Source organism: Anopheles ziemanni, chromosome X (assembly GCF_943734765.1).
Source record: "Anopheles ziemanni chromosome X, idAnoZiCoDA_A2_x.2, whole genome shotgun sequence".
NCBI classification, from domain to species: Eukaryota; Metazoa; Arthropoda; class Insecta; order Diptera; family Culicidae; genus Anopheles; species Anopheles ziemanni.
The window spans coordinates 5,812,114-5,838,461 of record NC_080707.1 but is presented as its reverse complement, the minus strand read 5'-3'; the positions used below and the strand labels follow the sequence as shown (position 1 = coordinate 5,838,461).

At 48.2% G+C, this 26,348-nt stretch overlaps 1 protein-coding gene across 1 annotated transcript; it reads right to left on the bottom strand.

Annotated features, from left to right (window-relative positions):
* Nucleotides 1–779: 779 nt before the first annotated feature.
* LOC131290776 (proton channel OtopLc) lies at nt 780–25,695 on the bottom strand. Its single transcript, XM_058319951.1, has 12 exons — nt 25,594–25,695; nt 11,122–11,301; nt 10,806–11,047; nt 5,000–5,184; nt 4,723–4,928; nt 4,015–4,213; nt 3,025–3,168; nt 2,797–2,957; nt 1,763–2,736; nt 1,418–1,702; nt 990–1,338; nt 780–920 (listed from the first exon to the last, which is right to left on the bottom strand). Exons 2-12 carry the CDS (start codon nt 11,293–11,295, stop codon nt 780–782), a joined length of 3,060 nt encoding a protein of 1,019 aa, XP_058175934.1. The 5' UTR covers nt 11,296–11,301; nt 25,594–25,695.
* Between the last annotated feature and the right edge of the window lie 653 nt (nt 25,696–26,348).

Genomic DNA, 26,348 nt, shown 5'->3' with positions numbered 1-26,348 from the left:
GCGATAGAAACAAGGGAAAGGTTTAAAATCTCCTGTACCGAGCCGTACAGATATGTAAGAGGACTGCAAAGCAAAGTAAAACACATATCGATCGCGAAAGGAAAGGATGCACAAGTACAATCAAACGGGACGGTTAGAAGTAAGGGTGTTTCGAGGACGTTTGTGTGGCGTGGAGTTTGGAAGAATAGTGTGGTGGACAAAGGTAAAATGTAGAATAGTTATATATACATACATTGTTATATAAATATGAATATACATGCACGTCAGATACACATCAATATATAGATGGGTATATTCACGTGTATATGACGCGTTTGCGCTTCGTTTAAAAAAGTGTTTCCAAAAAGAGAAATAGATTCCACTCGAAAAAGGAAGAAGCAAAAACCTCTTCAACTGAATCACTTTCTGGTTGTCGTACCGCCGCCACCGCCCGATGGTGAGGGGGGGGTGGGGGAGACAGGCGGCTAGCCCCTCCAAAAGGATCGCAGGACAAGACTCTACTCAAACGCTCTGAGGGTATTTTACTTGGTTGAGACAACGTAAGCGGGTTCGATTTCGAGCGGGTCGTGTCCGGCAGTTCCGTCCTCAGGCCTTTGCACCTTGCGCGTATAAGTCTTGAAGTCTTGGGGTCGCGTGCCCCGTGCTTCACCCGAAAACGATAGGAAAGAGATGTAAGGATGGCACACGCCCTTGCGGCGTGCCGAACGAAAGGTCTTCTACTCGTTGTATGTCGACCGACGGCCGATCGCAGTTGGACAATGTTTCGTTGCGCGCAGTGTTTACTCCAGGCGCGCCTTGTAGGTAGTCTTCCAGACCTCGGCTAGCGTGACGGCGCTGTGGAACCGGTGGAAAATGCAGAGCGGCAGGGTGACGCGCTGGATCAGCGACCAGGCGATGAAACCGTAGAAATCCAGCTGGACCTGCAAACGAGCACAACAAACAGATGCGTTACTTGAGGCCGGAGGTTGAAGGTCGCCCGCGCGACTTACCGGGTTGGCGAACACCTTCTGGGCCTCGAACGTGTAGATGGCGAACATGGAAACGTTGCAGATCAGCAGGAAGGTGACGATCTGGCGGCCCGGCTTGATGCGGTCGTGCTCCGGCAGGTGCACGCGTCGGCGCGATACGTCGGCGATGAAGAGCAGCTGGATGACGACCTGGACAACGGCCACGATGCCGGTCACCATCACCAGCAGGTTCGGTTCGCTTTCGAGCGCGTTGAGCGAGCCGGCGATCACGCTGAACGTGGAGTAGACGAACAGACCGAAGGCGGAGATGCGCAGCAGAATGTCGTTCAGGTTGCTCTGCTCCTCACAGCGGAACTTCAGGTTCTGAACACTGGAAGCGGGAGAGGTAACACACCGAACGTGTGAAGTCACGAACCACGCAGTAGCTGATGGCGCACCGTTTTGCTTACCGAATGAAGCCGATGATGATGGCGAAGATAGCCAGCACCATGAGAGCACAGTGCGACGCGTCCGCCAAGTAGATAGCCAGCAGGGATAGCTGCGGGTGTCTAACCAGCACGAAGAAGAGGATCAGGCAGATCAGCGACCCAACCAGCAGCAGCAGCCCAAAGAACAAACCCTTGGAGGCGCCGACACAATCCACCCGGCCGGTGCGAGCCTGCTGAGCCATAACGACGGCACGGCGCGACAGCATCACCTCGAGACGGTGCTCCAGGTCCTCCTCGTTGGTGAACCTTTTGGGAGAAACAAACAATCTAGAGCCTGACATAACTGAGGCGTACTCTATCGCTTACTTCGGATAGCGTCCGATGTGCTTCCACATGACATAGATGACGGCGGCTCCGATCAGCGAGTACTCGATGATGAACGGGTAAAGGTACGGAGCCGAGTCCTGCACGATCGTGCCCATGATGTTCACCCGGCCGCAGCTGACGGCGGTGGAGTTGGACGAGACGGCGGTCGAGGTGGCGATGAAGGCCGACGGGAACAGCGCGTCCAGGCTTTCGTACGTCTGATCGAGGCTGCTGTTGCGGTGCAGGTAGTTGACGTGATCGCCCAGCGCGTCCAGATAGGACGGGTTGGCGATGGAGGCCGCCGTCGCATTGGTCGGGCCAGCCGATGACACACCGTCCGACGAGGTGCCGAAGTGATCCGACGGTGACTCGTAGGAGGTGCTGGCAGTGGTCACCTCCGTTGTAACGATGTCGCGCAGTCGATCCAGCAAGCCACCGCCGAAGCTGCGGGCCGTAGTGGTGGTGGTAGAGGTTGAGCCGGTAGTGCTGGTGCTCTGCTCTGTCCACAGCGGGGTAGTGGTGGTGGTCGAGGTCGTCGTGCTGGACGTAGTGGTTGTTGGGGCAGCGGTCGATGTCGTGGTGGTCGTCGACGGCGTTGACGCGGCCGTCACCAGCGTGGTCGTCGCTTCGGCGAGTGTGTGCACCGTGCCCTGCACAATCTTCGACAGCACGCTGGAAGCGTCCTGCGACAGCAGGTCCTCCTGGGCGTTCAGGTTCACGCTGAGCGGCTCCCACTCGACGTCGCTGCCCGGTCCCAGCTCGGTGCCCATCACCATGCCGGCGTTGCGCAGCGTATGCTGGCGGATATTCTCCAGTATGGCCGAGTCCTCCGGCTCCGGACCTCGCCGCTGATGGTACGCGGTAATCTCCTTCAACGACTCCAACACCAGTGTGCGGATCCAGACGCAGATATTGGTCGCCACGATATGCATCAGCCCGAAGCGGGCCAACACTTTGAAGCGATGGATGTTCAGCTGCAATACAAAGCTCTTAGGTACCTTCAAAGATCAACAGCCAAGGGTAAGACAACATACCCGAGCATTCATGAAGATAAAGTACATCTGCATGAAGGTAAAGATCATCTGCAACAGCGGATTAACACCGCGCAAGATCTGGTGACACGGTGAGGTGAACGGTATCTCAAAGAATGAACCAAACTCCAGCCCGGTATAGATCATCGTGCCGAGACCGAACGCTGGAAGCACAAGAGCACACCTGCTAGGAAGCTGTACACACCAACCCAGCATACCCGGAACACTTACCGATGGCACCCACGCGCAGGAAGAAACTTCCATGAGCTGGATCTTGAGTAGTCTTGCGCTTGAAACGAGGAGATAGAGCCGCTTCCGGATCGGGTGTCGATTCCTGACGTAACGAGACGAAATGGAGGACATATTTACCACTCTCTCTACAGGAGAAGAACCTGTTCCCCCTGTCCAACTGAATGTCAATGCGGGGTAGTTCACGTCGTAGGAAAAACTCAAGCATACGGTCGTTTCGGGTTAATTTTGTAAGGTTAGAGGGAGCAAAGCAAGCAAACGGCGTTTGTTGGAAGACGGTTTGAAAGAAGCAGAACTAAAATTTACACAACGCTACAATTGATAAATCGAAAAGCACAAACACACACACACACACACGCAAAAACGAATCAAGCAAACACACAGAAATAAAAAAAAAAACTTGAAGTTCATCGTGCAGTGACAAACTCTGCTGGCTCGGGTTAAGCGCTCTCAGTGCGGATGCCGACGTTGGTGTAGGTGTGGGAGATGAGGCTCTAGCGAACGACAGAAGGCGCCTGGAAGTCCGGGAAGTCTTGGGCAGCTCCGACGAGCAGGCAGGTGAGTGCGTAGGAATCGCGAAACGTATTAGAACCTGGTTAAGCACACGGATCACAAACCAACACCAGAGAAGAAGAAGAAGAAGTTGGGAAAAGCAGCTGCTGGACATCTATATGTATATCTGGGAAACGGTTTGCGGTAAGGTGTACTAGCACTTGTTAGTAGTAGCAAACACTGGGATGCAACACGCTGAGGTACACGCTGGGCGCGAGACCTGGGATGCGTTTAGTAATCGGAGGACATGACACCGGAAGTGTCGCCGACACCTCTCGCCCGAAAAGGAACACCGGGAGTGGCAACACATTCCAAAAGGGACATGACAAGGGGGCGGGGCGGGGGACAAAACGGAGGTAAGGTAGCTTGGATTGGATATGGTGTGACCGTGTACCTGCGCCCGACTCCGGCCGTCGCCACCGTGGCCCCGGTCCTGGTCGCGTCTATGGCCGCCGCTGCTGCCGCTACGTCCGGCCGGTGATGCTGGCGTGGACAGACCGACGTCGCCCGTGGCCGCCGGTGTCCCCGGTGTCCCGGTCTCGGACGACTCCCGGCGCCGCTGGGACTCACGCAGCTGGTCCCGCTTTTTCTTCGGATACACTTCCTGCTTGTTCGACTGCTTGTTCGACGAGCGCGCGGTTTGGAAGTCGACAAACGTGATTAAATGTTTAGCATTTATGCCTGTCTTTCGTGTCATCTTATGTGTCTATGTGTAGGTGTATGTCTGTATGTGTAAGTATGAGTAAGTGTGCGTGTTTTGTGTAAAGTTTTAAAACACTATACGTGAGAAATCATACAACTAGTGACGGCAAGCCCGTAGCTCAGTAAGGTAAACAAAACAAAACTCGCAGGACTTAAATGTAAACAAAACAAAACTGCGCAGGACTCGCAGGAGTGGACTAACAAGGCTTGCTTAGACACGAGCAACAGAGGAATGAAACGAAACGATATCGGTAAGTAAGGGGAACGGCAAACGCGTCCTTTTTGAGCTTGAAGCGGGAATGTTTGGGGAGGTGATGGTCCGGACGTTCGTTCGCCCCGCGGAGAATCGCAAGGTCTTTTGGCATTAGGAGATGAGACTGAACTGACAGCTGGCCCCCGTTTTGGAGTGTGCGTGCGTGTGCTCACCTGGTACGAGCTCGCTTTGGCGGACGCGCTCTTGCCCTTCGCCTCCTCCTTCGCCGCCTTGGCTGTGCCTTCCTTGGCCGCGCCCCCCTCCTTACCGTCCTTTCCGTCTTTGCCGGCTTCCGCGTCGGTCGCTTTCTTCGATTTCTTCTCCTTCTTTGGCTTTTTCTCCTTCGGTGGTTTCGGTTTTCCGTTGCAGCAGGAACTCTCTGTGTGTGCAAGAGAAGATGCATGTGCATTAGTGGACACCTTTCGCTCCATTGCCGATTGGGTGCGTTACCTTGCAGCAGGAAGCAGAACACGTACAGCAGAAATAGTATGCTCGCACCGTACAAGTAGGTAAAGAAGCCCTCGTAGTAGATCACAGGCAGGCGGTGCGTCGTGACATCACTTATCACGTACGCGACGCACACTACGATCAGCAGCATTGCGTAGACAAGACTGGTGACGATGAAGAGCGAAGTTCTGGAAGAAAGGCGGTGCCGAAAAGAAAAGGGAAGAAAACAAGCCGGAAGTTCGATTACTACACACGAACCAGTGAAGAGACGATGCTCATCGATGCCTCTCGGAGCCTCGGGAACGTGCCTAACGACGCGGAACAACGTCCCCGGCTCTTGAGCTAAGGCCCTCATGTAGGCATCGATCGAAGCCACTCGTAAATGTGCAGCAAAACTGCAACACGCGGACATGATCTCTTGGCTTCAGTCCAAACAGTGAGCCAAACATAAAGATGCTCTGATTGAGCATGTTAATGTGAGTTTACTATGCCCCAGTTTACATTACCATGTACGACAAGTGAATCCTAATTAAACTGGTGTTTTTACTTCATCTGTTATATGTTATAAAAGTCTTAGCTAAGACTTAGGCTATACCTATCTGAGATAAAACTTAACTTTGAATACAATTAAATCTATAGTTTGCTGGTATTTACCGTAAAGCGGCATTTCAAACTTAATGAACAGGAAAGTTAGAACTGACAAAGCAAGTATAAAGGTGACAGGTTGGAAAACAAAGAGTTGCTAAAAAGTTAAGTCGTGTGCTTCGTAGCTGAATATAGTTTTAAGATCCGAATTCTGAGGGAGTTGGCTTAAAGAGTAAAGGTAATAGAAATGTTTGGATGTAAAAGTTTGTACAGAATATTAATATTTCAATTCTAGAACCTGCTTTCTACATCAATCCCTGGTTCTACAACAATCAAGAGTGAAAAGAAGAGAATGTAGTTGAGAAAGAACAGAAGTAGAACAAATATCACTCAAATTGGTCGAATGAAGTTCTTGCTCCTCTCGACAAGCTGGTATGAATGTTGTATGAGGTACGCTTGATAACGGGGAGTAGTTTGTTTGAGTTTACAACTGAATGGCGGTCTCACTGACCTACTGGATGCTGTGGCTCTCGTATAAGCTAGGGCTTAGAATCGTTCTTTGTCCCAAACTGCTGCCTGAACGAAAGAGAGAAAGGGGGAGAGAGAGAGAGAGCGAAGAGAGGCTGCCAAGCACGACAAGCCCTCGCCTTTTTCGATCCGTTCTCCCTAGCGAAAAGGCGCTGAATGTGAACTTCAGATAACGCATTCTGCCCCTTGTATGAGGCAAACTGGACTATTTAGCAAACCAAACGGGTAAAACGGCTTCAGCTCGATGGGCCACAAACCTTTGCAGCGGCTTTGGCATCACATTCTTCAGCTCCATCTCCTTGTTGGCGGCATTGTTTTTCTCCGCGGTGTCGCTCGAACCGGCCCCGCCCGCCCCGCCGACCCCGTGGGCGCGGGACACGGGCAGCGTCGCCATATTGTCACTGCTTTCCACGTCCACCGTCGCCACCTTCATCTCACCCCCGCCGACCATGGCTGGTATCGGGTGAACGCTTGTTTTCCCACCCGGGTTTTCACGCAGGTATTCCGGCCCTGTTTTGCTACTGCACACTGCACTTGATCACACACTCACACAAACACTCTCTGGCTGAGGAAATGGTAGCGATTAGAACAAATATGAACCCCTGCGAATGCAGAAGGAGGAGCGTTCCATTGAAATGGTTCCAGAATAGCTCTCCCGTGCCAAATCAAAGGAGAAAAATACTTCAAAGAACTCAGATTTAAAATTTAGCGTCAAGTAGTTCTAAGAGATCTGAGCACGAACGATTACATGCGTTCTGGGCGTTCCAGGACAATAGTTCGGCGCAATTGCAGTGCCTTATCGTAATCAGATGTTAATCTCCACAATTCCGAAGCCCACGCCTCGGCGCAAAAAGCCCGCAAAACTGCCTATATTCCTGCCGATGTCTCAAAGCCACTCAGCGGTAGAAAGCAGCCGAATGAAACCGAAAAGGAGGCCACTTTGCACGCGTCGAAGAAAACCGTGTCGGTCGATTGAGCACGCAACCGATTGGTGGCAGGACGGGGACAGTTGTGCAGACCCACCCCAAAAAAAAACCTGCGAAGGAAAACCAGGGCCGTGTTCAAGATGGACGGTTCCGGTTCGGACTCCCGTTGCGGCACCAGGCAGGCAAGCTACTGTTGGTGCTCGCGTTTGGCACTCGCTGGACCTCGGCAGGCTTCCATTTCAGGTGGGAGGTGTACACCCGTTCGCAAGCGATCCGCAAGCGTGGAATGCGTGTGGAAATACCCCCGCGCCACAGAGGAGAAAACACAGACCATCAGGACCAAGCAGGGCTTCTCTTCGGGTTTTCCGCGCACCACGGATGCTGCGCACTGCTGTCCCGTGCGTGTGTGTATGTGTGTGTGTGTTTTTTTTCTGACGCGCCTTTCTCGTGGTGCTCCAGTTTCCGGATGCGGCTGCTGTTTTTCCGCGGCGATTGGCCGTAAAACCCGGACTCCCGGAACGGGACGGTAAGTGCCACTCAGCGCGCTGGCACTCAGCTGGTTTCCGCGAGCGAGCGTGTTTTTTTTCTTTCGCCGCAAAAGAGCTCTCTCCGGACGAATCGGATCCGTAATATTGTCCCGAGATTTTCCCTCCTGCCGTTGCGGGCAAGAAGAAAACACACGCACACACACACACACACACCAAATCGGGAAATCCTCAAGCACTCAGGACGCGGTCGAAGAGCGAACGAAATTCGGCTTGTCCGTGGTGCACGAGGATCGCACCGAGGCGGCCGAGGTTTACGGTAGCTATATTTTCCAGATTACGGCTTTGCCCAATCTCTCCCGGCCCCGGGTTTTCGATCGGGAGACTGCACGGGAGAAGATAGGAAAAAAGAAACAGAACATCCTTCGCTTCGGCATTCGGGGAGGAAAAACTCCCAAAAAAAAAAAAAACCGTGGGGCGAGCAGGTTTTGCCCGCTTTGCTTTGCGCCGGGGTGGGGTCATGGTTCTGCCCGCCACCAAACCACGATTTTGCGTTGCCCGCGCGTGAAAACTCACCACCCAATTTTCCAAAAAAAAAAAAAAAAAAACCACTTGAAATCTCGAGGAAAACTACCATCGAACGATAACGATTCGGGAAAATTCGCTTTCAAAGGACCGCTCCTAACTGTGCATAACTCCATTTTCATATCCTTTCGGTTTTGCTGCTTTAACCAACAACGAGTTGATGGGCGACCACCGTGGGTGTTTTTTTCCGGGCAGTTTTTCCCGGTGGGACGCTGGTTTGTTCAAAAAACGCAAACCGATTGCCTCGCTGGAAAGGGGTTTTATCTTTCGGTTGATAGTTTGATGCGCTTGATAGAAGTCGGTAGGTGTGTGTTTGTGTATGTGTGTGTGAGTATTTTTTCATTTTGTTTTCCTGGAAAAGCGTGAAAAACACCTCGTTCCCGATTTGGGCTAAAGTCGAGCATAGGTACAGTTTGATCTGGGGTTTCCATCGAACTCGCTTAAGTGGAAGACTTTGAATGCAAATACACAGCCACACCGACACACACACACACACACAAACACACACGAGCCACGAGAAAAACTGTCACTTCACAAAGGCTCATCCATTTGGATTACGTTTGGTGCCTTTCCTGTTGGAAATGGAAATTCTTTTCCTCCCAACATTGTCTCGTAATCTTCGGGCGAGTGCTTGGTTTTTCCTTAAAGGATGAGGCCCTTTGTGCGCGATTTTCACATCCGCCTGCCCTCCATTTGCAAACCACTCCCTCGCGCTGCCTGCCATTCGGTTTTGCTCCCGCTTTTCCTCGGCGTAAAACTTGACGCAGGGAAAACCCGGGTGTTCCTGGTTTCGCTTTTTGTTTTTTTTTCCCGGACAACGTTAGGGTTCCCTCAGGGAGCGGGCTTTAAATTTCCCCCCGCTGGTGGGCTTTACTTCTTTTCCTTTTGGGCTCTCGAGCGTTCTTCACACGGGTTTGACCGCCTGGCCTTTGGGTTAGGGAGTTTGAACCGCACGATCGCGTACCAACCGCACAACTGGCAGCCAGCGTGATGCTGTTGCTGGGAAAATGCTGCCTGCGTGCCGCGAGCGGACCCGTTATCCCGTCCTAAGAGCAATCGTAAACCCGCCGATGCAAGGATGCCCGAGACCGAGGAGGAGAGCGAAATTGCCGAGTGCGCACACACAGACACACACAAACACACACACACACACACACACACAGGCGGAAACAAACAACGCCACAGCAACATCCTGACGCGCGCTGCAGAAATCTCCCTCGGCGAGCGGCGGGAGAGCAACCGCTTCGGAAGCTGGCGAACGGAGCGAGACGGAGCGATCGATCGCGCAACCCCTATTCAACCCCTAAAAACCGTCAGACGAGAGGGGTATTGGTGTGTGACACACACATACGGGGGTAGGTCCTGGGTTCTGCCCGCTCGTCCTGGTGTGTGCGTGCCCCGAGAATCCCCTCTGGAAGGTGTCGGATTTTCTAACGAACCAGGTACACTTTCTCTCTCTCTCTCTCTCTTTCTCGAACGAAAAACCTCGAATCCCGACCATAACAAAAGAAAGTGCCTTCAAGATACCTCCATCGAACGAGGGAATCAAGCGAACAACAACGAAAAAATGAGTGACCCTCGAGAGAAACACCCGAGGAACCGGAAGTCGGAAGGTGTCCCACGCACTAGAACGTACCACCCGAAATGGGGTAGCATCTGCCACATCCATCCTGGCGCTCGAGGTAAGAACTTCGGGAACGGGAAAGGATTCGGCCATGCAGAAGAAATCTTGACCTGCCCTTCTCATGGCGTCGGAGTAACGTCCCACGTAGAACATATCATGAGATTGTTTGGGATAAGTAGAAATCAATATGGGATCAAGCAGTAAAAACTATCCACGCGGGGCTCTTTGCGAAAAAGTTTCTGGTACTGGTTCCCTCCAAATCTCCACATACATCCAGCCAATGTAAGAAGGACTTTCAAATCAAAACAAACAAGAAACTTACTTAGCTTACCAATAAATGTGCCTTCTAGAAAGTATCGATGGGAACGACGTTGTAGAAAAGCAATAAAGAGAACTGTGATTCGTCAAAATATTACTTAAGACAAGTTATTAGATTAAATAATAGACGTCCCCAGAAAGATAATAATTCTTTACGAGTCTTATCCTTATGAAAAAGTAATTGGTCCAACGTTGATTTTTATGTTGTTATTTAACATCATTATAACGTTTGAACTGCAGTTAAACAGTTAGCTTAATCATGTGTCCTTTGTTGTAGGAAAGGTAAGCTTTTCTCCTGCAACATTAAAGGATCGCTTTGGGAGAGTGTTGTTTTGATAAAAGAAAAAGAAAGAGTTGTTTTGATAAAAGAAAAATAAAGAGTTGTTTTGATAAAAGAAATAGAAAGAGTTGTTTTGATGAAAGAAAAAGAAAGAGTTGTTTTGATAAAAGAAAAAGAAAGAGTTGTTTTGAAAGATAGAAACACATCAACACACGTATAACGTATATCAAACTACAGGATCAAGGTGAGAAACTCCAACACTGATGAACTCCTGAATCGATCCATTTCTAGTATTCATGTGTTAATTATAGAGTGTAAAAGCAGGGTGTGAAAATTGAAAACAAATCGTACCATCGTTACGTACGCTCGTGTTTGTTATGACAATTATGATTGTAACATGACAGCCCGAGATGTACTAGGCGTCTCCATCTTCATTACACTTCCCGCTTCCACTATCGCTTGCACCGTTAGTACTTACTTGGCGTTCTTCGGCTTGCGACCCTCGACGATCTTGCGCAGGTGCGTGCGCAGATAGATGCCGTCCTCGTCCGAGTCGCTGACGGTACTGGCGACCGTGTCCCGGCGCTGGTGCCGACCCACGGCGCCCCGCAGCTGCTCCTCGTCCGTGTCCGTCCCGTGGCAAGGCACTAGTGGCGATTTGTGTTGCGGCGACTGATGGTAGGCGGAGGTCGTGTGCGCCCCGAAGCCGTCCGGGTTGAGCTGTGGAAATGTGGCGAAGCGAAGGGTAGAGGGCATAAGTATCTAGCAGCAAGGGGGACGGAAGGCACCCTCACCTTCACCATCGTGCCGATCTGGCGGCTTTCCGGCCGGCTCTCGAGCAGGCAGTCGCTTTCGCGGTCCATCACTTCCGGCTTCGCTAGCGGAGGGAACGCAATAGGCAGTGGTCGTCTGGGAGTTGGTCCTAGCAAACGTTCATGCATCTCATGAATGTACGGACAGCGTATCATTCCGTGCTGTAACGGCGAGGCAAGAAAACGACACATTACCGTCGTGCATTTGTGAGGTTAAGTTCTGATACTTGTCTTATTTCAAAAACAACTATGGACCTTAGGAGCTTATTAGTATCTCGTTGATATTTGTCAATGTCGAATAAATAATAAAAAGGTAAACAGAAGGTAAACACTGAGCGAATTAATAACAAACATTTACAAAGGGTCAGAATAGACTCTGGATTAAGACTTTAGATTTAACGCTTCGAGTTTCTCCATGAGGCTGATTACAGTTGATTACCCTACGGTATTAATCCTCTAAAGGCACTCCATCTGATTATCGACTTCTAGGCGACCTACGACACAGTTTGAATGAGTTATGGACAGCTGCACAGCTTTCCTGAGAAACTGCGACACGGTTATAGAACGCCACGATGGAGGATGTTCCCTACAAGGTGAGGATATCGAACAAGCTGTCAGAATGTACCATTCAAGTTCTAATATCTTTATTAGATAACAAGTAATGAAAGATACGTTTGTCTACGATTCAGAATTGAACCAGTGCACACTTTCGTTCGTAAAATGTAGCTGTTGAATTATATAATTTTAAATTCGTTCAAGCAAAAGGAAGAGCTCAACACAAACAAGTTGCCAGGATTGTTGTTGTTCAAAATGTCCCCCGGCTGGAAAAGAACACTAACAAGCCGAAAAGACGATCCAACCAAAATCGACAGCTCGTAGTGCAGCCTTTCGGTCGGACACTTTCCGACTGCGAGTTTCTGTGTGTATGTGCATGTGTTCTCCTTGGAGACATGTCGAGGGGTGGTGTCGTTTTTTTCCGCTGCATCGTTTTTGGAAAGTGGGTCAATTTTCACGAAAAACTACACCACCTCACGAACAAACCCCCCGTCCCAGTTGCTCGTAGAGGTCGTTGCCGTTTCGAGGCGGCCACAGGCGGGTTGTGTTGTTACTCCAAACTCCGTTGCTCGGTTTTTTCTTTGTTGGTAGTGGAATGGAAAATGTGCACGAACGAATTCCGGGTTCGCCGATCCCGACACGGGAAGCATTCATCTGGGATGGGAGCGCATAACTTTGACTGCAGTAGCCACTGCAAAAGTAACGGCTTGTAACGTAGTAACGCAGCGTAACCGAACGGGCAATCCTTTGTCCACAGTGCGTCAGGTCTAACTCCGAACGGGGTTGAACTATGGTCTAATTACTCGTTCCCGCCAACAGAACAGGAACGTTTCCCCCATTCCCCACGGACGGGCGGGAAAATCGGGCCGGCAAAATGGCGGCCCGCTGGCACAAGCCTTCCCGACGCCCCGAGACACTGTTGCACAAAGACACCGAGTGTTGCCTTAGTAATCCTTTCGGAACGCATGCGCTCGTACCTCTTTTTTTTTTTTATTCTCCACCGATTGCGTCGTCGGGAAGGAATAGACACAGTTTGCAGACGACGCTATGCGTTTTGGAGTAAAATCACAGCCAGCGGCTATAGCTGTATGCACCAGTAACTGTCTCTTTGCTTGCCTACACCTCGATAACTCCAAGAGCCCCTTCTTTCTATCAGATCCGGTTTAGCTGAAGGGATTCCTAAAGTTCGTCTCAGATATTTATTAAAACAGTATGAAAATGTTACTCTTCAAAGGGGAAGCGCCTTGAGTAGGGACGGGCTGTATTTCTCCCCGCTTTCTGGGCGAAAAACCTGTCGACAACCCCTGACCCTCGCAGTCATCCCCGAAAGGGTACACCGAAGCCACACAAAGACGCTTCCTCGCTTCGCTATTGCGTTTTGCGAGTTCGGGGTTTTGAAGCAGGCTGAAACGCAGATATTCGAGTACTCGGATAATGTGTGATTAATAGGAAGACAACGCTGTTTGACATGATGGTACACGAATATGTTCATCTCCATTTATGAAGCGCAATGCCGAATTCGCCCGGAAGTCCATTGCACCCGTAGAAGGAGATCGCAATCGGCAGCCGGACACCGTCGACGGCTCCAAAGCGTAAGGAAACAAGGGCGGCCATTACCACAGTACCATTCCACAGTAATTCCCAACGGCCATGTCGAGCTGGGGACCCGCCGGTGATTAGCATAATAATATGCGCATGAGCTACAGCACGGCAACCGTCGCCTCGGAGAGCGTCCAACACACGTTCACCGTGCACGAAAGTGTGTCTGTTTTCGCCTTCGGATGCGCAACCGAGGCAGGGGTTTAGGGAAATGGCCGCACACCGGGAATTGGCGGGGAGTGCGGCCACATTTTTGTGTGTTTTTTTTTTTGGAGTTCGCTAAAGTATTTCATTTCAGAGAGCGAATATTTTAGACAGTCTCGTGACTGGCGTGTTTTGTTTTTTCCCTCCCCAAAGTCTGGACACTATGTTCACTCGTTCATTCGCGGGAAGTTTTGACCATTCCCAGCGGAACCGCCGGACCATGTTCCGACGGCACGGCGGGGAAAAACTAGAGCATAACAAAGCATAAATCATAACAAAAGGGAGGCCGAGCGGGCAATAATGAGCCGTTAGAAGTACGCACTGGCGGAGGTGAAAGAAGACAAAACAACGGGGGACGCGTTTGGGAAATGGAAATTGAATGGTGGTGGTAGGAAAAAAAAAGAGGGGGGAGAAAACACACGACCCCATGCACCGATAGCGATAGCGATCTCGTGACGGATAATGTTGCTGACGACCGAACGTAGGACCAGAAACAAGAAACAGAAATGAGGAAAAATGGTTCCGTTTGACTAAAAGTGAGTGTTTCTTTGACATCTAAAAGCGCGGATATACTGCACGCAACCCCTTTCACGGCTTAGCATGCGAAAACATTATCAACATGGAACAAGTGTTCACTTCTCCACCTATTACAATGCAAATCCTTAGATCTGCTTCCCTTTGGATAAGCTAAAAATTATTTTAAACTCAATTTAATTTCAATGTGTCATTCGAAGATCAAAAGAAATGTAAAGTTCTTACGCACAAGCCAGTGGTCGGAAATCCCACAAGATGTGGCCGCCGCTCTGGGCTTTCCATCCTTCTTCAGCAGCACTACATAAACAACACGTTTGCGGAGGGAGTTGAACCGACGCGGATGTGGAGGGTAAGAGTTATAAACAACGCCACAAAGCGATGTGCAGATGCGGCTCGATGTATCTTTCTACACTCGCCTCCAGCAGTGGAAGAAGTTCCGACAAAGAAGGCCATTCGATTCCGGGTCACCGATTTATCAACAGGCTGAAGCACATCGTTACGCGAAGGGGAAGTGTTGGTATTGATATAATAGGACCCGCCGATTTGGGTGGTAGATATCTTCTGGACCCTCAAATTCGGTGCACTGAGGCGCATCGTGGACGTACTATTTATAACCGTACAGGGTTGTACAATCCCTTCATGAGAATTTGGGAAATTTGGAGAAGAGCGACTTGCGACAAGCTAATTGGGAAGTTGGTTGTTTGGAGTACAAATCGATGAGTTCCCTTTACATCTCACATTCCCCACGGCTCAAGTATGCCGCTTTAGAAGTATATACCCCGACTGGACGGGGCTGTCACCGAAACCTGCTGGGCGTAATTGGAACCAGAGGTCTGACAAGTGCCACCACGCAGATATAGCTCAGATTTGCAAACAGCGGCGCGAATGGCCTTCACGTCGCCGGCTGTCGGTCGGACGGGGAAATCGAAACCCGATTAGTGGTGATCTCCTCCCCCCACCTCATCCGGCTGGGGAGGCTACTTACCCATTCCTCAGGCGATTCACTCGGCCGGCACTGTTCCACCCAGGCAGGTGACGGAGCAGGGTATACTAGTGGGTAGTACGTTGCAGTAGTACGACTTCCTGTAGGCAACTCAATCGGCGATCAAATGCAGTGCGTGTGTGTGTCTGTACGCTTGGGACTACGTCTATACACCTGACAATCGTCTCCGATAATTGTCCGATGAAACTCAATCACCCCGTTAGGTTCTTCCACCACGCGTCTTACGTCGTCCCTTTCCCTTCTGCGTTCCCTCACGATTCCGATCGATTGTGGAAACAAAGAATCACTGTCTGGCTATACTGGCGATGGTTGGCGGCCGCGTTACTCTATACGTGATATGTTCATCGATTGCATCACGGGAGATGCCGTACACCCACATAGAGGATCGAGATCGACACCGCTCGTTTGGTTTCGTAAGTGTGTGTCGCGTAAGTCACGCACTAGTTTCCCGGCCGTTTGTTTTTATTTTAGATCGTATCACGCGAGTTGACAATTTTCTTTGCCGTTAGAGCCGGTAGCCTACCTTATCAGACGTTTGGAAAAATTGACTTCAAACTAATTACAATTTCGCAAATGTAAACATACGTTGGCACACAAGATCACACGCACAAGGAGGGGTATATTAAATTGAAAAAATGTTTGTTATCGATATGCGGTATGTATTTTAAAAATAAGCTGATATGCCAAAGCAAGGCAAGCGAATGCTGTAAAGTGTATCTAAAACCTATATCGCCTAGCGCGCAAAACTCGATTCTTGAGACGCGCGGCTCAACACGCACTGTTCAAATGACGCCTGCATGCATCTGTTTCGCAGCCTCCGCTATTCGACTCACGAGACTGCCAGGCTAGGGCTCGGCTAGGGCTGATAGTAAGACGCAGTGGGACGTTGGCAACCGGAGGAGTCGCCTTGTTGATGGTGGTGAATGTTGATATGTTGTTTGGCGGCGTGCGGCTTCAGAGGGACGCGCTTTGTTGTCTTCAAAAGTCTTCCACCCAAAATTCCCTGATGTCGTAGACACTGGACGAACACTGCTTCCACGGCGAGGGGTTTGGCAGTGACCAGAGCAGCTTTCCCACCACAAAGACACACAAAAACACACACTCGCACACACGGGAAAATCAGCGAAATGCTCCGTTTGTAATGGTCGAGAAAATTGGTCCCGCTTCGCGGCCTTTGCTTGCTACTCGCGCCAAGTTCTAACTGCGACTGACGTGCACGCCGTACAGCGTTCTGAACCGCGGGACGCCATCCGTAATGGTTGGGCACCAGAGTGCTGGGAGGGTGCGCGGGAAAGAGGGTAGGCAGGGTGAAATTGCTGCGGCGCGCAGGGCCGGTTGGCAAGCGAGAAACAGCGCACCCCTTAGGGGTTTGCGAACGTGCGAGTGAGCGAGCGAAACGCTAGACGGGGCGACACGGCCCACACGAACAATTCGTGCCTAGACCGACGGTCTGTTCGGCCTGTGTAAGATTCTGGAGAAGGGCGACGGAGATGTGCACGCTGCCAGTGCGGGGAGCAGCGGGCAAAATGCACCCTTTTCGTGGGGTTATATACCACATAGTGGCTTACAGTGGCGCCCCTGTACGCTATCGGTCTGCGAATCTCTCATTCCGAATTGCAGAAATAATCAATGACAACTACCAGGCACAGATCTATAAGAGTTGGATAACACTCTCTAGTATTTAAGTAGTTTGATATCGTCTTATATTATTGATATACGTTTCTTTATACATCAACAATAAACAAACAAGAACTTATTTAAACTCTGTGAGTCCTTCAACAGTTCTCGTGTGGACCATATAAAATTAATTTGGCCTACGAGCCGGTCTTTGTCATTTCCTGGCTTATGCCCTAACCCCAAGTTTTATATTTTCTTAACCCTTTCACCCTTTCTTTTCCCCCCAAATAACTTAGTATTTGGAAAGTTTGTTAGACTCGATGAGTTTATTATTTTTTTATAGACATGGCAAAGATTTTTTTTAATAATTTTTAATATGTAATTTGCATTGGAAAGCAAATAAAAGAAATTCCAATATAATAACTATACTCATCGTTTATTTACATTTATGGTTCACAGGGAAACATATTTTCCATGAAATTATAAAAAAAACCTACACAGACTGCTAGGTTTTTCTGGTGATATTCTCTTATTTTACAACCCAAATAGCCAAAATATTGTGTTGTTTTGCCAATTTCAGTCTAGAATAGCTTACGGTCCTGAAAGGGTTAAAATGTAAATTTATAATACCATCATAGTCATATAAATTTACGCTCGTACGTGCAATTTTTAATATTTGTACCGTCTTATCTTCGCAAAACAAACATTTTCAAAGTGTTTCAGTTTTGTTCTCAAACGTTTGTGACTAGAGTTATTCAACTGGTATTTGGTGTAGGAATGAGTTTGCGCTATTGGAATTAATACTATGATTGAACATAATATTGAATGTGAAGTGATTGCCAGCAGCACCAGAATGCCCCCTACTCCCCTACAGCTGTGCGTTTGTGTGTGCTCGGTTCGACGCGCCACTAGAAGCGGGAAAACGCAGTATGAAAACACACTTCAAAACCCCGACGCGGCGGCAACCGACTTCGACATTAATTGGGGGAAAACCAACCGGACGTGCGTCGGTGTGTAAGTGTGTGTGGTGCGGGTGGACTGTGGGCCGATCCGTATCCGTCCCCTTACGAGAAACGCTCGCCCGCGGGGCAATATATCTATATATTGCGCCTCGGGAAAACCAAAGGGAGGGTGGAAACAAAAACCCGCGCCATTCAGGATATTGCCGGCGTCGAACTGCCCGCACTTGCCCGCACATTCAATCGCTGACGGCTGCAGGGTTACACGGCGTTCGGAACGTGAAGGGGGCAGCTGCTTCCGGGCATCGTATCATCAAACCGGGACGCCGGACATTCCGGAAGGGTTCCTCGTCGGTCGCACTACTAAAGGCCTGACGGAGCAGGAATGGCGCCAACAACCTGCTAGACATGTACGGTGTCCGGTCTTTAGCGGGAAAAGAAGGCAGGACATCCCCAGCGCAAGGGGAGCCCTGGGTGAAAGGATACGCCAACATGCCCCTGCAGACCGGGCGCAACAGGAAATTGAAGTGGCGTAACGTATCCTCTCCAAGCACTCGACGGTTTGTGGATAGACTTCCTACAACCTCGTGCGGGGGGGGGGGGGGGGGGGGGGGATGGAACGCTGTCACGCTTATCGCATCCTGGCGCAGGACCACTGGAAAGTCATCCAACCGATCGTGCACCAGCGGTGCGTAGCTGGAAACTGTTGAACCAAACCGTGTGTTGTGTTATTGTTTCTGGGCGAACCCGACAAGCCCCGAGCTCGAGTGGCGGCCATTGCAGCCGAGCCTTGCAGTTCTCCGCTACCTAAGTAGAACAGGGGTTCCCTATTCCAGATCGAACCAAGCGATACGATGTCTGCGGGATGCGGTGTCGATAAAACACGAACTCAGTTAGCAGCGTTTACGACGTCCCTCTGATAAAGGCTCCTATTAGTTGTTGCTCCAAACAGTTCCATGATCCCAAATGTGTCTATACTGTGTGCTTGCAGTATTGTCATATGGTTTTTACGTTTATAAACAGAACTAAATTCTAAAAGTAGTATATAAACTATTAAGTATAAGTACTTGGGAAATGCTACAGTTTGAATCCGTTCTCTTTTTTTGTTTTATCCTTCCCAATCGGATTTTGATTCAGAATTGATTCTCAACTATTTCTATAAATTCATAAACAATATAGTGTTACAGGTAATTCACTTTTCCTTTTCGACTATTTGCATGTTGTTATACACCTTAAACAAACCAACAAAGTAATCTAAATAAGTTTAGAATTTCCCCTACAATCCGAACTTTGCTGTTCATTATGAGATCCAAATCTTCAACGGAGACGACAGAATATCTTTCTAGTTACTCTTTAATATTTTTCTCATACTCATTTCATTCTATTCTACTTCATCTAAAAAATTCAAATCTATTCTACTGGAATCTTTTCTATTAAGTTTAGGTAGCCTCTCTGTAATATTTTGATTTTTAAAGGTCGCACAATTTACTTGAAATCGTTCTCCAATTATTAATTCCTTTGATTGATTTGAGCATCGATTCGGAAAATAAATTACATGTGTAACAATACACACTTTTGCTTGTTCATAGCAAGCACTCCAGAGGGAAAGATTAGACCGAAACAAGACAAAAGAAAACATAATCTAACAAGGATGTAAAGGTGAAAATTAAAAATGATAAAGTAATCTCAAAGTGTAACGATAATATAACTATAAAAAATATGTTTTATATCGCTCACTATCCATGTCTAAAAGAAAGAAATATAAGTTATAAATAATAATGGTGGTTTTTTATGTTTTTGAATTATGCTCAATTTCATTTAAAGGTTGCAAACTACCTTACCCTCTCCTACATCAAAGCTCAACAAGTGTTTACGGCATTTCAGAACAGCATGCTTCACAACAGTTTCAGTGCAAACTTCAAATGTTATCAATTGTTCTTAGCAGTCGTAGAGCTGCCTACAGCAAAGTTCGGTGTAAGAAACATCAGTTGTAAGCTTATTGATGCCTCAGTTCTAATGCTTCGACGCCACGAGAAACAACTAAACAAGTTCTTTTTCCTTTCTGTGGTTCGTGCTACGTAAGGTACGAGAACCTTGGTGTTATAAACCCGAGATGCTGAAGATGGTGGGGTTATGCACTAGAGCCAACAATAGCGGTCACCTTCTATGTTTGCTTTTCCGTGTTGACAAATGACGAAACCAAAATTGCCTCTGACAAGCAAGCCCCCTTTCCCGTCGTTATGTTCGCTTCTACTTTCTACTTGGCCCCCTTTTTAACGCAACATCTTTCGCCAAACCACTTCCCTTCGGCCTCCCTCCTTGCTCCCTAGCACTTTTCTTTCGTAACGGCAAAAAAAAAACGGGAAAGGGCAGGAAGTCGACGCCCGAGCGGTACATTATGGAGCTTCCTATTTTTACGGGCATCCCGGGTGTTCTTTTTTTTCCAACCCAACACACACCGGAAATCCAATCCTGTAAACACTGTAAACTGAGTAAAAGCCTCCGCTTCCGTTGCGCGGTTCTACTTCCGGTCTCGGTGTGACTTCAAGCGAACCCTTCCAGGGGCCTTTGTGTCTGCCCATCCTGTGCATTAAAGGTGAGTCACGTTGAGTGATCTTTGCAAAAGGAGGAAGTTTTAAAGCACACACACACACACACACATATAGCCGGCCTTTAAACTTTCCCAAATGGTTTTGCGCTCTTCAGTGGCAGATTATTTTTAACTTCGCTCTAAATTTAATTGCATTCCAGTTCAAAGGTTGCAGGGCAGGAAAAGAAAAGCGAAGCGTGGCAGATTTTCCTCATTATCCTGGCCTGATAACGTTCATAACAAACCCTAGGCAGGTGACAGCCTTCCCCTTCCAGTGCAATCTGCATCCGAGCGCCGGAATCGCAAAGGAATGTACTTGTTTATTTTTATTTTTCCTAGCGGGCAATGAAGCATTCAACGTCGCTGGCAAAATCAACACACAATACCTATCGTAGGCCTGGGTCTTGCCAGGTCTGTCTGCTTCTTACGCCCCCCCCGGCCGCCAACAGCTTCTTCCCGGCATTTGGAAGCGGAAAAGCGAGGATTATATATATATATTTTTTTTTCAAATGCCTTTCGCTATATACGAACCGGTGATGAAAATGATACAATTCATTTCTGCTCTGTATATACCATTCGCAGGCCGTAAACCCTCGCCCCCCCCCCCCCCCTCATCCTCTCCTCCACCTCCCCCGCGTTCGGAGACAAATCGTTCGTAATCTTTTTCAATCTTTTCAATCCTTCTCTTCCTGCGGTTTTCCACCGCCGGCCCGGAGGAAACAGGTCAATGACCGCGGTCGTTCGTGGGAAAATAATACCGACCGCCGCCGGGACGGGTTGGGAAATCGGTGCGGGCAGAGAGCTGGAGGAGCCCATCACCAGACACGACGGACGACAGACAGAGGATTTGCGCGGGGATTGGCAGAGATCGCCGTTGTTCTGGCCCGAGTTTGCCAATTGAATGTCGGTTTTCGGGAGTGCTTGGTGGTGTATTTTTAGTTTTTTTGTTTTTTTTTGTTGTTTTCCCGCCATAATAGTGTGAGACGGGAAAATAATTGAAAACTCTCTTGTAACTGCCAAACATGATCAATTGGTAGTTTTTCTTCGTTTTTCTTTTCCGTGTTTTTCGGCACTGCATGTCTGCGGAAAAACATATCGAATAATGACTTCACCGGGACGGTCTCCACGATGCATTGGAAAATGGGAGAAAACGGTACCGTCAGCGGTTGAAATTAGAATAGGGAGAAAATGTTATGAATCGTTTTGTTGATTTGTTAGAATGTTTTTATATCGTTTATTCCTCAAATTTATTCTGATTTACCACAACTGATTTATTTCATCAGCGTAGTTTAATTTATAACTGATTACTTCTTGAGTACTTTCATTTTTATGTAATTCAACATCTTTCACTGTCTTGTTTTTAATTATAAAAAAAAAGTAGCAATACCACGTTCTTCGATTTTAAACAACTTCCTCATTTCGTAAATTAATGTTTCTTTTCTTTCTGTAGAAAACTTCTTGCTTGAACTATCTATTTCTTTTCAATCAATGAAGAAATAAATGGGAAAAAGTATTGAACGATCAGTTTCTTCTATTGAGAAAGGCATATTCTAAATAGATTTTCTACTCCTACGCGGCTTTCCAATCGGGGGGCATTAAAGTTTAGTAATCTTCTAAAGTGAAAGAACTAACTCAAAAAAGCTGTTGAAAGGTGATAAACTTCACCATGGAATTAAATCAATCAGGAAAATGTTTTGAAACGCTCGACGCCCTCTCGCATCGGAGAGTTTATTGTGCGATAAAGCTGCATCAACGACGATGAAACCCGTGCCCCAAGCATGGAACCACACTGCGAAAGGGGAGGGTCGAAGCAGATTTGCCGAGTTTTCCGAGGCCGAGCCGTTGAACTATCGTCTTCCTTTAGCGTTTATTTATATTTTTATTTTTGCACCTTCACGTAATCATTCCCCCTTGCAGAAGAGATGGTTGACGCAAAATGATACGACGAATAAAAGGCGCCCCACACTTTGCTTTTTTATGTGGTGCCCCAGTTTGTTTTTTCCGCCTGGCCGCGCCAGGAAACCACTTTTCCCGACTGCACCAGGAAGTGCCCCTAATCGCCTACGGTGTATCGTCTGCAGCATCCTCACGTAAGATTGCTTTCTTCCGTGCTGCTTCTGCTGCCCACGCCCATTCATCACCGTTCGCTAGAGTGATTGAATTAAATGCATCGGAATCGGGAAAACCCGGAACCGTGGTTGAGCGTCGGCTGAAAAATGGTTTGTTTACCAACGGCTCTCGCGCGATATCGGCCACCGGGCCACTTCCGGGCACCGGTCCGAGCAGCCTAATGGTCGTTCCGGCACACTTTTCCGCACAGGGAACCTCGGGGTGGGGGCACGGGGCGGTTAGTGATGAGCTGTGCTACTTAGCCGTACGTGGTTGCTTACATTTCCATCAATCTCGGGAACGTCGGGAGGCGATTTGTATTTTGTGGGGAAAAACGGACAGTTTTCCACCAGCTCTCCGGCCAGTATGTTGCATCAACACACGCAAGTCCAGGTTTGATTTGCTTATTATAGACTGCTTTCCGGGTGGAATCGGGCAACAATCCCTGTGTCATTTGTTTTGTTTTTCCCCCCACGGGTTTTCCTCCCGGAGCCCTGAAGCGTTGGAATGGAAAATTGACGTGATATTTATGCCACGCCGACCGTGGCGCTCATCATTAAGCATTGGGCAAACATCCGTATTAATGCGCAAGGGGGTTGGGGGAAGGGGGGGGGGGGGGGGAGAGGGGGAGGGGGGGGAGGGGGGAGGGGGGCGGAAAAAGTAAGAAGACGGCCGAGCGTCGTTTGGCGAAAGATATGGAGCAGGATATTAGCCTCGCCAGTTCATGAATTTCCCGTCCGCATCGATTGTCCGACCGATGCGATGATGTCAACGCCGGTTCAGCTGGAACCGATTAGCAAACGATGGACGATAATGGTAATCAACTCAACAGTGATAAAACTTGCATACGGAAACAGCCGTACGTTTCCTTGCGCCGTCGAACTGTGAGAAAATTTACGATCAAATTTTAATGCTATGAGCAAATTTCCATTAGGTTATTTGCATCGTTCATTTTAACAAACATATTAAAAAGAAAACTTCCTTCTTTAAAACTCTACTTTTCATTGAAAACTCTTAAGCATTTAACACATTTTTTAAATCACTGATTACATTAGAGCGTTATCCTCTTCGCTAAGACTATCATAATTCGCTGCTCGATACTTCTTCCTGCTTATGTTTTTATTTTGTTTCTAATTTTGTAACTCTATTCAGTCAATCAAACATGTTCCGTTTCTATAAGCCAATGTTCATTCCATCAAATTATACGATTGAGTGGTTATTTCAATCGTTTTTTAATAGAAACATATTGAAAAGGAAACTTTCTACATGAAAGCTCTACTTTTCATTGAAAACACTTAAACATATGAAACTTTTTTCAGTACTTACATTAGAGCGTTATCCGCTTTGAAATCGCTAAGGCTATCATAAATTGCTGCTCGATATTTTTCCATGCTTCTTATGTTTTGTTTGGGTTACTTAAAGCCAATTTTCATTCAAACAAATCATAGGTTTAAAGCATTCTGTAGTGCTTGTGTTTTCCCAAACATTGCACAACGAAAAGCAGTGGAAATACGAATGAGAAACTTGAAATGGCAAAACTTTTAAGATATACAAACACAGCATTTGTTTGATTCACGTAAAACGTTTCGTTTTTATCAGATTTTAACTGATTGTATTTTCTTTTTGTTATGAAAGTTAACTTACCAACATGGATATCTTTCCTTCTATTCCTTACTTGTTCTATTTACAACTTGTTGAAGCAAGTTCATCAGACACTTTCAAAAACATTGCATTTACCATTTCCTTATTGTTAAATAATGCTGATGGGAGGTGAGTTAAGCTTGCTTGGAAAGAATTTCCCGACGCAGAAAACACACTCGCACGAGATTGATTGAGAGCAAGGACAACCCAGCATGCACCCGATCTCATTACCTTACCACCAACGGTTTTTGCGAAGGGGCGCTAAATGTGTTTCCGTTGTTTACTTACTTCCCACTGCCTGCGGATTGACACACGCCCGGGCGTGCAGGGAGGTGGCAAGAAGGGCCTCAATGTTTTGCCATGTTTATGAGGGGAAAACGCTGATGTTAGACAGCAGTGCCGACAATTGGGCAGTTTTGATAAACACACTGCCGCGGCGATCGCCCGATTTTCACTTCGATCACGTTTCAACCATCCCCGGGGGTAGGGAAATTCGGTCCGTTTGGGGGCGTGGGGGGTTGGCGTCAAGTCTGGAGGAAGATCGCTAATGAGCGGAGCGGTGGAGAAGGGCCACCCAAGGTTTGAGAGCGTGCTAAGGAGCTGCCAAACGCCGCCATGGTTGCGCTCCAAAGTTATGATACCAGCGCGAAATGAGCAAACGTTCCAACACCGAGCAGCTACAGGTCACACACACACAAACACACACACACACATTCGTGGCCATAACGTGCCATATGTCATTGCACAATCGGGGACAAGTGTGGCCGGAAAATCGGAAAGGGAAATACTGCGGGGCCAAAAATAATTTCCAATCGCCACACGAGTGATATCATCGAGCGGCGTGATCGGTCCGGAAAACCACTCCGCACCGCGGGGGGGGGAGAGACTTTCCCGGAAGGCCAGTTTATGCACGTCCATAAACATAACTATTTCATTGCACCCCTCCGCCCGCATTTGACCCATTAAAAACCCTAACAAGTCCACAGTCGTTTCCTTTCTAAGGACGGCTAAGAAAAGCGGGTTTACATTTTTTTTCCACCCAAAAGCTAGAAAGGATGCTGCGGCTAACCGTGTATGTATATTTTTACAGCCCGATTGCTCGTCCATCACAATAAAAAGGTAGCGCGTCTCGGTGCTGCATCTCTTTTTATGACAACCAATGGGTGGAATATTATTGCGTTGCGTTTAATCGGGAAAATCGGGATGCGGTTGAGATTCCCCCATCCGAGGCGGACTCTTGGCGAGGGTGCCGGGGGGGGCAATGAGCGCAAGGTAAATAAACAGGCGTCCGGGTATGACCTTCGATCAAACCTGTTCGCTGACCAGTTTGGCCATGTTTACAAACTATTTGGTATTATTCTACCACTAACTAACCGTATCGATTGCGGCGAGGAGGTATCAATAAATAGCGAGTAAAGATACCCAAACAATAATGGGGATAAATAAACGATTGCCTGTCAAAATATGGCGAAGGTATGAGCGTATTGGTTCGAGCGGGGTTTTGGTTCCAACGGAGTGGATAATGTTTGAGCTAGTTATTTGTTTGATTGTTGTTTCGGCGCTGGGTTTCACATTTATTACTATAGTTCTGCAATATTTACACCTGTCAGAGAGACCAATGAACTGAACTTCCATGCACTTACCCAAGGGTTTCGCGGAAGGCTCCAAACGTGGCGTGCGACAAACACCTGACAGTCCAATTAACAAAACAACGGATGCAAGTCCTACGCACCGTGGTAGCGGAATCAGACTCCGTTGACAACCTTGCCGAGTACGACCGCAAGCGGCATCGTTCGCACCAAACAACAAAACGCTACTCGAAACGCAAGAGATCAATGCCACTTGAAGCTACTAAAGAGACTGCTACCGCTACCGTGCTCCGCATCAATGGCGCTACTAGACGCAACTGATCTTGGCTCCGGCCCGATCGCGATGGAAGCTGCAGCAAGCACGATGCGCACGGTGGGAGATTTCACACACTCCGCAGAAAAATCGCTTCCATCCCGTCCCGTCGAGTTTTTCCTCCTTTTCCGCGCGCATCCGATCGCGTAACACAATCGAATATCGATCGATGTCAATTGCCTGGGTGGCGACGGTGCAACCCGCTTGCTCTGCAGCGTGTCATCATCCCACACCACTATGGGACAGGCTCGGCCATCGGTTGTTTATTGGCATTTCTTGGGAGTTTTACTTTTATTAACGTGCCTCTCACATAAAACTGTCTGGTGTGCATTAGTTAAATCAGTAACCAAAGGCAATGACGGAATGAGATTGAGTTGGCAAATTAAATTGGACCATATAACTCACAAGCGTAGTCATAACACGATACTCTAGAAGTCCTAAACATTTTATACCGCTCCTCGTTTCGTATGAAAATTAAAACCGTTTCAAGAGCAAA

Bases quoted from the DNA above. Each gene is read 5' to 3' on its own strand.
- LOC131290776 (XM_058319951.1), bottom strand. From the start codon at position 11,295: ATGATACGCTGTCCGTACATTCATGAGATGCATGAACGTTTGCTAGGA. The intron at 1,703-1,762 runs GTAAGCGATAGA...TTCTCCCAAAAG, and splicing joins CACATCGGACGCTATCCGAA to GTTCACCAACGAGGAGGACC. The intron at 921-989 runs GTAAGTCGCGCG...GCTCGTTTGCAG, and splicing joins AGAAGGTGTTCGCCAACCCG to GTCCAGCTGGATTTCTACGG.